The sequence below is a fragment of the Aythya marila genome (assembly GCF_965140915.1).
Source record: "Aythya marila genome assembly, chromosome: 26".
NCBI lineage: Eukaryota > Metazoa > Chordata > Aves > Anseriformes > Anatidae > Aythya > Aythya marila.
In genome coordinates this window covers 2,153,763-2,165,587 of record NC_139067.1, presented here as the reverse complement: position 1 = coordinate 2,165,587, position 11,825 = coordinate 2,153,763, and the positions used below count along the sequence as shown (strand labels likewise).

The window sequence follows — 11,825 nt, the reverse complement described above, 5'->3', positions numbered from 1 at the left end:
GCTCACGGCTCTTTTGTGTCAGGCCAGCTCCCTGCCTCCTGTCCAAAATTCAGAGGAAAAGGAGAGCCCTCGAATTGCCCAGACACCCCAGGGCTCTGGCCGGGTCCCTGTCAGGTTTAATTCATGCATGGAGTTGTGCCCCACCTGTGCCCCAAAGGGTATTTATTTTTCTCACGTTCCCTACACGGGGCAGGAAGATTTTGGAGATGTAGGGTACAAGGTGCAGGCAGCGGGATGCTTTCACTGCTCCTGAAGGCAGGGGATCTGTCGTGCAGCGTTTGGTCACAGCAGAGGCTGGGCTGGGAGCTCACAGCTCTTAGGTCACACGTGCTAAGCCAGACGGCGTTCCAGGAAACTATTCCTTGAGGTACAAGGAAGGCTTCCTCCTCCTCCTCTTCCTCCTCCTCCTCAGGAACTGAAAACCATTTAAAGAAAGTGCAAGTTGTGTGCAAGGGTGAAATTCTAAAACAGGCTGAGCTGGCAAGGGGAAGGTGGGATGGGAAGGGATCCAAAACATTACCCAATTTCCGCCCATCTCAGAACATACCTACGGGGGAAAGGACTGTTAACTCCTCTGTCAGAGGCAAACAAAACACAAGCAGTTCGTCTGGTTCACAGCTCTCCTCCTCCTGCCTGCTCGATGCAATCTTCTCTACAAGGAAAACTCTTCTGCTGTGCTATATCCCTCAACAGCGACTACATTTCCTCTCATAAGCAGCTGCTTTTTTTTTTTTTTTCTGAGAATCAAGTTAAGCACTATTTTATACAGCACTCCAGGATGGTAAGATTCCAGCTCAGTGGCAATTCAGCTTTAGGTTTTTATATTTAATTTCCTCACCCAGCAAGAAGTTGCCCTCTATTTCCCTCCCCTGCCGTCTCACCGAGATATATTTCCAATTCGCTATTCAGCCATCTTGATTACATCCCCCACTTTGCATCAAAGGGAGAAAATTACAAGCCACTTCAAATAAAGCAGCAGCTGCTTGGGTGTTAACTCTTCAACGCCTCTTCCAGCATGGCTGGCTCGAAATTACAGGAGGCTGCCTTATGCCTCCAGGAGCCTCTGCACTTTCTTTCACAAGGTGCAAGTTTTGATAGGAGAGATCTGAGCCTTCCTGGAGCTGCGCTGTAGGCAGCACACAAGCACAGGAGCAAGAAGCTTCCTTCCTGCAAAAAAAAAGTGTGGCCCTCCAGGGTTGAGCATGCCAGCTTGGAGCAGACCTCTCGCTAGAGTAAACAGGCTCGACTGCCTGCGAATTCAAAGTTTATTTCACATCTTAGTATCAGGAAAAATTTGTTTTGAGTAGTGCTCATGTGCCAGGTGACTCCGTTGATTCATTGTCTTATGACAAAAGGGAAAAAATAGTATCGACGTGCTCAACCGTGCTGCTTAATCGTGATCAGAACAAGGAGTTGGACAAACAACTTCCCCTTCACACAAAAACAAGGGAGCAACCAAACTGACTCAGCAGTTTCTTACACGGCCACAGCAAGGCAGCTTGTGCAAAGGAATGTGTTCTGTGTCCTGAACCCGGCCTCGTTTGTGAGATGCATGATAATGAAGTGGAAGGATGAAACAAGCTGAAGCAAAGAAGGAAACCTTCCCAAAATTACTCTCCTAAGATTGAGGCTGTGTAACCCAAAGGCTGGCTATTTGGTAAGAACATTTTCTTTCAGCAGACAACCTTTATGGACGCAGAAGGACAGCGATCGGTGGCACAGGGAAACAGAAGGAGGCACCACAAGAGACTCTGGTTCCTCCTCTCCCCTTTATTACATCTAGGCAGAAAACACAGTGGTTTTTCTCCTGTTTGTTTTACAAAGGAAAGGAATACAGAGCTTCAAGTCATTTCACATCATTCCATGTGCAGCCGGGGTAAACTGCTCGCTGGCCACAGCACATGATCTCTGGCAGCAGTCTGTACTCCCCAACAGAAGTGACAAAGCACCCTAGCTGACACCAGTTAACTCCTTCCGTGGCGCTCTGGGGCTCAAGCTGGTTTGTCAGTAATAAACAGGGCACGGAAACTCCAGCCCCAGTTTTCTGTTCCCCCAAGCTGCCACGCACATGGCTCTAGGAGTAGAGTTTGGCACAGGATGAAGCCAGGAGATGAACGGTGACAGGAATACATTCTGAGGCAGGGAGAGGTGCAGAGAAGACTGGTTACAGATCAACATGTTGCTGCACAGACTCTGCGTGCAGAAAGCCCGTGCCCATTTCCCTTCCTAAAGGAATTTGTTTATTTGTGTTAGGTACCAGGCTTTCTGCTTTTTTTTAAGTGCATACACATAATAAAAAAGTGACCTGCAAAAGATGACGGTTTCACTTCCACTGGGTAAAGACAACCTCTAAAAACACCTTCAGTTGCTGTGCTTGGTGGCTTTTTGCTTTGTTTTTGCATTAGAAACACGCACAGGGTTTTGTTTGGGGGCTTTCTGGTAACCCACAATCTTGTGGGATTGCAACATCAAGACTGAAGGCGAAGATGAGACTGTTACATGAAACCGTCCACTCAGAAAGGGGAAAAAAAAATATTTATCCCTTCCCCACCCACCCCAAATCACTCCACGTGAGAGCTCAAAGCAGATCATCCTGATGCTGTTTTGCGAACAGGGAAGGTACAAAAATAGCAAACAGCTCAAACTCCAAGTAAGAGCAAGCAGAAAAATTTTTCTCCTAGTGACTGCAAACCTTTGTGACCAACGGCAGCATAAGGAACTCCTTCATTGAAAATCTTTTGCAGGTCTCCCTTTTAAGGCCTTAGTGTCATTACAGAAAGAGGAATTATTTTTGTCTTGTGCTTGCGATTGCTGCCCCCTAGTGCAGCAACAAAATCTCCTACAATTTAACAGTTACAGTGTCTAGTTGTCCACAACCGTGCAAAATACAGACAGGGAGGGATAGAACTACCAACAGGTGCTTAAGCTCGTTGCAGATAAGTACTGTCCTTGACGTAAGGTATGTGCCAAGTGTTTTAAACAACCACACAAACAGCCAAATGTTGAGCAACTGCAATACCGCTGCAACTCAGATTCTCAACATCAGCCACAGCAAAGAAAAAAAAAAAAACAGCACTGTTATGGACATTGAAGAGTTTATCTTCACTGCGTTCCCAGAAGGGAAGACTCGATGTCACGGGTGACTTGGGATAACAAGTCAAATTGAGACCAGTGCAGATGTTGGCACAGAGATGACAAACACCAGCTGGGGCCAGTTCCAGAGTGGATTGTCATGGCAGGAGATCCTGTTGCTTAGCAAGGTGATATTCACGAAGAAGAGGGGACTACTACCCTTCCGTCCCAAAGTTTTAGTCATTAGTTAAGGAACCTTAAGACAACTTCTCAAACTGCAGCAACAGGATGCTGTTGGGTCTTTAGAGATTCAGTCCCAGAGCTGTTTTGGGTTCAGAGGAAGCAGAGGGAGTCTTTTGTGCCAAATCTATAAAGAAAATTGCAAGAGAAAGACGTCAGTTTTCATCAGTAAGAGGGACTGGATCAGTCAAGTCCACAACTAACAAACCATTTTGGAGGTTCTCAGTACTGCCAGTATTGCACTGCACTCCCTTGGAAACCCATGATTATATTTCACAGAGGATGCTGAGCTGCCTTCTGCTCTGAAATTTGAGAACATCAGCTGCCCAAAGAGGAGGAAAACTGTATGGACAGTGCTGCGTAATTGCTCTTTAACAGACTGCTGAAAGGAAAATTGAAGTTTGGTTACCCCCCACCCTGTTAAAGACAGGAGTAGGGAAAACTCCATAAATTCTGGTCACTCACTAAATCAATAAAAACTAGTTTAGTGCTCAGTACAAGCAGACGTAACACCTATCACACAAGCATTCCAGATACAGAAGAACACCAACAAGAAGAAACTAACACAAGTTTAGTTAAAAAAAAGTCCAAGGACAAGATTCCTGATAGGGAATGTTGAAGGCCCTGCGACTCATTGCAGAATGTCCAGGTGCAATCTCTAGCAATGAGGGCAACTCTTTCAAGACTGAACCTGGAAGTCAAAGGCAATGTCACTGAGCTCCTGGCAGGGAAAGCAGGAGAGCTTGCCTCCGATTGCATAACTGGAAGTGGGAAAGATTCTGGCTCAGACTTCAGTTCTGCTTTCATTTTGCAAGGCTGTCATCGATCCTAGTAACAGCTAGCTAACATAGCCTGCTGACATCCATACCTCCATCACAAAGAGAGAGCTTTTCCAATTCAGCTTCGAGCTCAGCATCCGAAATGGCTGGATTCAGCACCTTCTGGGGAACAGGAGGCAGGTCTACGGGCTCCCTAGTCGAGTCCTGGAGGAGACTGTCCAGCTCCTTCTCAAGTTCCTCGGTATCCATCTCTGCCAAGTAAAGAAAACAGTCAGTTGCTAGCAAAAATATGTACCATCTTCACAGACAGACTGAAGTCTGAGTTTAACAGAGTTATTACTGCCCACCCCCCCACTTCATTACTCATAGTAATAATAAGGAACTCCCTGGACTTCTTCCAAAGGTGAAAATTCAGTCTTTATCTCAGAGAAAAGCTATTCCTCTAGAAGCCTTTGTGCTGAGGCCTCTAAGGGTAAGAAAACATTTCAGCAGAGACAAACAAGCTGCAGCACCACACAGGCTAGAAGAAAAAAACACCACTTAGGAAAAAAAAAAAAAAAAGGAAAAACAAAGCAGCAGCCACTCTAAAAATAAATTTACATCAACACTACACAACTCTGAGGTGAAATCCTCCAGTACTTAAAGACTGCATGGATTTGGAGGTGCACAAATGCTAATTCTCCCACAACCCACTGTCAGAGACTACAACTCCTTGTCAGTCACCATTCCCTCTGAAGGCACCGGTAGCAACATCCTTGGTATTTTAGTAACAGCCTGTCCTCCCAGGACATATACAGGGAGGTAGCAGAGAAGGGATGGCAGCAAGACCACGAGCAGAGAATGAAAGCCCCCAAACATACCTAGACCATTGATTCCTGCTCCAGCCAGAGTCTGGGCTACTTCATCTTGAGTATCACAAAGCTGAGGGGAAGAAACAACAACACAGTTTGATATAGAATACAAGCTCTTCTGTCTCACCATAGCCAAAAGCAGAACTAGCAACCAATAAATAAATCAGAAGTTCCCTTAAAGGCAGCAGGCACTACATGACTGGTTGTAAAAGCAGTAACAAGGAGGATGATTTAGCAAGTGCTACAAGACCAAGTGACACGCCGGAGGAAACAAACTTGAAACAGAAGAAAATCCTCCCAATTCTAGCTGCTTCATGTAAGCAACATGCTTACAAAGGAAGGAAGCTATAGATCAACATCTCAGCTATGGAATGTTTAAGTACATGGAGCTGAAGTTGCTAAAGAAGTAACCCTTTTCTGTCTTCTACACCAGCTTACGCAGACAGATTGCTCTCTTCATCGCCATTAATTCAGAAAATTTCCATTTTCCTTCCTCAATTGCAGAAGATTCCAGGTTAGGCAGTTTAAGACCCTGTTTTATGCACGTAGGTGCATTCCAGCTTCCAAAAGCTGGCCTTGTATTTCTTTTTAATACATCTCACTAAATATCTTCTAGGAAAGCTGTGTGCTTGCACAACATTGGTTACCAAAGAGCACATAAAGTGCGCAAGTTTAACGTAAGTTGTGACTATTAGCCAGCAGAAAATGCAATTATGTAAAACCAGACCCAGCTGGTTATTTGAATACTTTTGCTCACTGACCTACAAAAGATCAACTCTGTTTGCTCTGATGACATCCAGAACAGAAAGCAAGCAGCACCACATGCCTCAGCATTAATATCTGGACAAATCTGCTGTGCACATCCATGCACTGCTCGCTTATTTCTATGTGCTCTTATCTCAGTACCTCTTGTATTCGATCCACCAGGTTCTCCGCCTTCTCCACAGTAACATCCTTCATAGACAGCTTCAGAGCTCCCACGCCAGCCTGATAGGCATTAAACACCTTGAAGGGAGAGAAAGAAGCACACATTAACTAAAACAAAACAGGCAGCATAAACTCCTCTCAAGACCCACTATCCAAGCAGGACTTGCAGGGAAACATCAGCGCACACAAAGCAGAGCCACAGGCAGGTTTATTCAGAGCAATACCCAAATATCAGACTTGCTGTTTCGTAGAGCAGAGAATAGAATCTCACCAGCCCTCACACATGAGCTCTGAGGAGCAGGTAAAGCACAAAGGAGAAGCACGAGGCTAAGGTGAGAGGCACAAGACAGTATTAACACTACCATCTGGTCAGTCTGGGAGGCGTATATGCGATCCAAGATCCCTTGCACTGCATCCAGCTTGGAATGAAGCTCTTCAATGCGCCTCTCTGTCCTCCGTTTCGACTTCAGACACCTCAGCGCCTGGAGACATTAGATACACAGACCTGGATCACAAACCAGGCAGCAGTCAAAGGAAGCATAAAAGAACAATCCCCACACTAGAAGGCACGTTCACAGCCAGTTTTACACGCTAGATGTTCCCATTTCTCTTCACCACATCACTCTGGTCAAATATATCCATACCTTCACCTTAAGGAGACCTTTGGCCTCAGCAAATAAACACATCTGAGTTTAACAAGACAATACCAGACCTGGTCGTTACCTGTAGTTACGGACCAGCTCTAAGACACTTAACTTGTAGTTCCTCCCCAGTAGAACAGCACTTACCAATTGCTTTTTGCCAGCTCTACAAGCACTCCGGGCATCTTCTTTACACCTGTACAGATGCAACAAGGAAAGGAAGATCATTTCTTTGCAAGCAGTAGTGTTTTTACAAACCGGCAGCCACCCTCACTACCTTGCTCTGATGACCAAGTACCACTGCCTTTTAGATCCAGCCACCCTCAAGCCACTTTTGCTTTTCACAAGTAGCCCTTGAAGGCACGCCAGATCTTTGCAAAGCTTGCAACACCCACTCACTACGTGTTGTTTTCAAGAAACAAAGACTAGGAAACCTGCCCTAGGGCATCACTGGAAATACCACGTTTACTAAGTGGGAAAGAATGACTTGCACTTGGAGGAGGCAGCTTCATCCTTAACTACGTCACAGGATCACAAAGTTTTGTATCATACGGAAGTTCTGCCCGCCACCCGTCCCCAAATTACTTCTCTGCTTCCTGGGAAAGGGACTCCACCTTCTGTGACAGCAGCTGTTCGCTCTGCATCAACTGATACACCCCAATGTCCACATCATTCATCGGGGACACTTTGGCATGAAGACCTCGGGCAAACTTCACGATCTAAAGAAAAAAAAAAAAACAAACAATACCTGCTTAAGTTGCTTTGTATCCAGAATTTGTGCCTGCAATAGAAATATTTTCATCCTAATAAAAGGAAAAGATGCTTTTATATCTGGTTGTGTTCAAGCCTTGTAACAGAGTTAAGGAGTCATGCCAGTCACCATTTAATTCGATATTAAACCAGACAGGATCAAGGGATGTCAGCACGGAAACAGAAGGCCTCAGAGGAACACCCTGAAGATTTCAAGCTGTCCTAGTGCTTTGAACAGCATACGGCAACGTCACACTTTCAAATACTTCAGTACTAAACCGTACAGTGCAGAACACTACAGGCAAACATGCCACCTTAGAGACAAGAAAGCCTGTGTAGTTAGTGACGAACGGGAAAACCCTTGCACCACCAATTCCAGTGGTGTGGAACAATTTCAGTTGGGCACCTGGGAACAGTCAACCTGAGAGGAGACAACTCCAATATCTGCCAAGTTGTTAGCTCTCAGATTATATGGGTAATATTACAAATGTTTGGTGGTGGAAAGCAAGAACCCATCACACTTTTATGATGTTGGAGTCCACAGAGTTGACTCCTCCAAACAAAGAATGCCCACATTTAGCCAAAGAAGTATTCCTTCCAGCCAGGTGAAATGCAAGACAGGGATTATACCACCCAAAAGCAGTCACCTTTACCCTGTACCTTCTCTCCATTCTGTTCCAGGATTGTGACCCTCTTTTCCTTTTGCAGCTGGAGCAGCAACAAGTAGAACGTCCTTTCATCCGGACAAACGCTGGCACAGAGGGAACGCAGCTCTGAGAGGGCAACAACAGGGTGAGAAGAAAGCGCAGAGTTCTGGTACAGGCGATAGACTTCCTCTGCCTTCTCCTGAAAGGAAACAACAGGACTGTCTGTGAGCCTACGCAGGACTTTTCCTTTTCTCATGGCCACTACCAAGTCCACACCTGCTTCCGCCCACACACTGAAGTTGAAAAGTTGGACGCATCACGTTTTAGACTTTCAGAATGAGTTGCAAGTAATATTCAGAAGCAATCACAGAACTCCTAAAACACCACAGCTAGTGCAATACAAAATAAAAAAGTTTTCCACCACAACCGAAGCTACACTGCACAAGTTGTCCGTGCAAATACTACAGAACGACCTAACAGCCACACGGGAAGCAAGTCGGCCTCCTCACTTCTTGAAACTCCCCTCCCACCCAGTTTAAACCCCAAACTAACTTTTTAATCCACACTGTAACTGTACTCAGTGCCATTTTGCATCACTTGCAGAGGAAAGACAAAAGCTTTCCCCATTCCAAGTGTGAGTTACAGTTCACAGAAGACTAGAGAACAACTCTTCCTATCAGTTCCCAAATTCCACATCAAGGCCAATGATTTTCCAGACACCTTTTTAAAGTTTTTCTCCTCTCCCATGCACACACTCTCTGAAAAGACCGCAGAATCCCCACTGCAGAGGACAGGCACTGTACGCTGCCAGAGTAACTACAAATAAAGGAACACATCTAAGGAGTTCTCACATTTCTTCCAGTCTCTAAAGAGGCCACTTGCAGGCAACAGCAGCAAGTCCTGGTGCTAATTTTACAAGGCAATGAGTAGCACTGAGAAAGGGTCCCAAGGTCTCGGCTGGTCAGCACAGCAGTGCCCCGTTTAGACAGCAACAATGAGCTGCGTGAGTTCACAACACAACCCACGGGTCTACCACCAACAACGTGCCAAAAAAAGGGGGTTTGAGGGAATTTAACAGCAGCTCTAATCACGTCTGAAAAAGGAAATCGAAAGCAAACACTGAGAAGTGAAAGCAGCCTTTAATAAGGCGAGTTCAGCAGAGATGTGACACGTCGGACTGACAGCCAGTGCCTTCTGCCACCCCTCTGCCTACTACAGAAGGGGCTCAGGCTGCAGGTTTCTCTCACACCACACTTGCACTAACTCCAACCTGAGACATGCAGCGGCCTCAAAGCGCGCTTCTTGGCTTTCTGGACTGCCCAGCAAGCCTGTGCTCACTGCTTGGAAGCCAGCAACAAGTCTTCACATTCAACAAACAGAAATAGAAGCTATTTCTTATCCACACGTTATCACAGCCATCTCTCTACCTTTGTACTCCTTAGGTGTATAAAAGCCTGATGGTAGCCTTCTATTCAATCCTGATCCTTCTTTGCTAGCACAAAGTTCCTCGTGGATTTTTCTAGAGATGCATAACCTTGAGGAAACTCTCAGCAACGCTCACCTGAAGCAGCTCCACGTAAATCAGGACCTCCTCTTCCTCGGGTACCTTACTGTCGCCCAGCACACTCGAGAGAGTCCACTTCAGGGGCTTCAGGATGAAGACTCCCACGCCCCAGGAGATCCAGCTGCTGTCCACGCTGGCCATGAAGTCTGCCTCCCTCTGCATCTTGCCGCGTCTAGAGAAAAGGCACGGGCAGAACTGAGTACGGTCAGCCTTAATCCCTTCCACTGGCAGCAGGGAAAAGTGGCAGCATGGAGAACACGAATCAAAACATTGCTCTACAGGCTGTGCATCCAAAACTCTACTAGAGTTTTCTAACAGCTTCTAGCTAAAATTCGACACGTTACTGATGTGTCCAGAACTGATGAGGTGTGGAAGGCCACTCGCAAGTTTCAAAACTACTTCATCTGTGCATTAAAAATCGCGAACAAAGAAGTGAAACCTCTAGATGTGACAGCAGTTACAGTACACACGTGCAGATTCAGCTAAACCGTGCTGGTTTTGAACATTTTCAGGGGACAGCACACACCATTTGCTGCCGGCTCTCCACAAGCACCGTTTCAGGGAACGTAACCCAATTTAACACAGAACTCCTTCCTGCACCCACGTCTTCCCAGCACAGCTTTTCCCTCGCAGCTCCTGCTCTCCCCTACCTCCTGTGAGCCCCAAGTCACGTCCCTTGTGGGGTACAGCCCCGAGCTCCTGACCCCCAGCCCTGCTTTACCTTGCTCGGAGCTCCCTCCTCCCCCCACCACAACACAACCCCACATTCCCCCGCAACCTCTCTGTGCTCCCCTCTGCTTTGCAAAGCCGTGGCACGGCACAAAGCTTCTTCGTGCTCTCCCCCACACCCAGTGCTCAGCACCTGTGGGCACAAACAGCACCAAACCTTGTCTCACATCTCCCTGTGCCCCATCATTTACCCAGCATCTTGCTGCACTCTCCCTGCCAGGGATACAGCCGGCAGCTTTCAAGCTCCTCTCCTTCCAACACCAACCTCCTGAAGCAGCCCCAGCCCCCCCCAAACATCCCCAACACCCCTCTTCCTACGCACCCCACTACAGGTTCCCCACCACAGTGCTAAGCACACCTCCAGGAGTGAGGCCCCCTTTCTGTGCACCCCCATCACGCAGAGCTCCCCTCAAAATTATACACAGAGCCCGCCCAGGCTGTCCTCTAGCCCCTCACTATTCCCTTGAACCCCATAACATGGGGCAGACTGCTCTACAGCCCCATACTGTTCCCTTAAGCCCCATAACAGTGGGGCTGGCTGTCCTACAGCCCTCCAATACTCTCTTAAGCCCCATAATGGGGGGAGCAACCTGTCCTACAGCCCTCCAGTGCTCCCTTAAGCCCCATAATGAAGGGAGCAGGTTGCCACGCAGCCCCCCACTATTCCCTTGAGCCCTAAAATAGGGGACAGGCTGCCCTACAGCCCCCCACTGTTCCCTAGTGCCTCATAGCAGGGGGACAGGCTGCCCTACAGCCCCTTACTGTTCCCTACTGCCCCATAAAGGGGGGGCAGGCTGCCCTACAGCCCCCCACTACTCCCTAGTGCCTCATAACAGAGGGACAGACTGCCCTACAGCCCCCCACCGTTCCCTTAAGCCCTATAATGGGGGGCTGGCTGCCCTCCAGCCCCCCACTTGTCCCCTCAACCCCATAACAGCCGCGTGCATGCCTCAGATCCCCCCCCCACCCCCTCCCAACCCACCTACGCCCCCTCCCCACGCTCCCTGCCCCCCATCACCCCCCCTTACCCCCCCCGGTACCTGAGCAGCTCCCTCAGCACCGTGCCGAGGCCCAGCGGCACGCTGCCTCTCCTCTCGAAGCCGTGCTGCAGCTCCCTCAGGCAGGTGCGCACCGCGCCGCGGCGCCGGCCGCGGGCCAGCACCAGGCCGACCCAGAAGGCCATCTTGCTGTCCCACTCGGTGCTGTTCACCTCGCGGCTCTGCTTGAAGGCCGAAAAGAGGAAAGCCATACGCTCGTCGTCCGTCTCCCACTCCGGGGGCAGGTCCCCGGCCGGGGCCGGCCCAGGGGGGGCCCTCCCCGGGCTGCACATCTACGCGAGCCCCCGGCTCCGCCGCGGCCTCCGCCCGGCCGGGACCCGCCTGGTTGCTAAGGAAACGCCGGGCGCATGCGCGCTGCCGCTCCGCCCCCCCTCCCCGCGCACGGCTACGGGCGTGCGCGTGCGCGGTGCCGCCCGCCCCCCCCGTCCCCGTTCCCGTCCCCTCACAGGGCATGGCGGCCATGTTGGGGGGGGGGGGGGGATGAGAATTGGAGTTATGGAATTGTTAAGGTTGGAAAGTTCTAAAATTGTCTGGTCTAACTGTCGCTTTGTTGTCACTGTCGCCCAC

The 11,825-nt window shown here is 48.7% G+C and overlaps 1 protein-coding gene across 1 annotated transcript; it reads right to left on the bottom strand.

Annotated features, from left to right (window-relative positions):
• Positions 1–1,712: 1,712 nt before the first annotated feature.
• CHMP7 (charged multivesicular body protein 7) lies at positions 1,713–11,588 on the bottom strand. The gene is made up of 10 exons (XM_082779551.1): positions 11,241–11,588; positions 9,469–9,643; positions 7,921–8,106; positions 7,096–7,229; positions 6,658–6,706; positions 6,232–6,351; positions 5,849–5,947; positions 4,952–5,012; positions 4,181–4,342; positions 1,713–3,439 (listed from the first exon to the last, which is right to left on the bottom strand). The coding sequence occupies exons 1-10, from the start codon at positions 11,528–11,530 to the stop codon at positions 3,375–3,377; spliced, it is 1,341 nt and encodes a 446-aa protein (XP_082635677.1). The 5' UTR covers positions 11,531–11,588; the 3' UTR covers positions 1,713–3,374.
• Between the last annotated feature and the right edge of the window lie 237 nt (positions 11,589–11,825).

Coding starts and splice junctions, on each gene's coding strand:
- CHMP7 (XM_082779551.1), bottom strand. CDS start 11,530: ATGTGCAGCCCGGGGAGGGCCCCCCCTGGGCCGGCCCCGGCCGGGGAC. Junction 9,644..11,240: donor GTGCTGAGGGAGCTGCTCAG/GTACCGGGGGGG, acceptor CCTTTTCTCTAG/ACGCGGCAAGATGCAGAGGG. Junction 8,107..9,468: donor TTTACGTGGAGCTGCTTCAG/GTGAGCGTTGCT, acceptor GTTTCCTTTCAG/GAGAAGGCAGAGGAAGTCTA.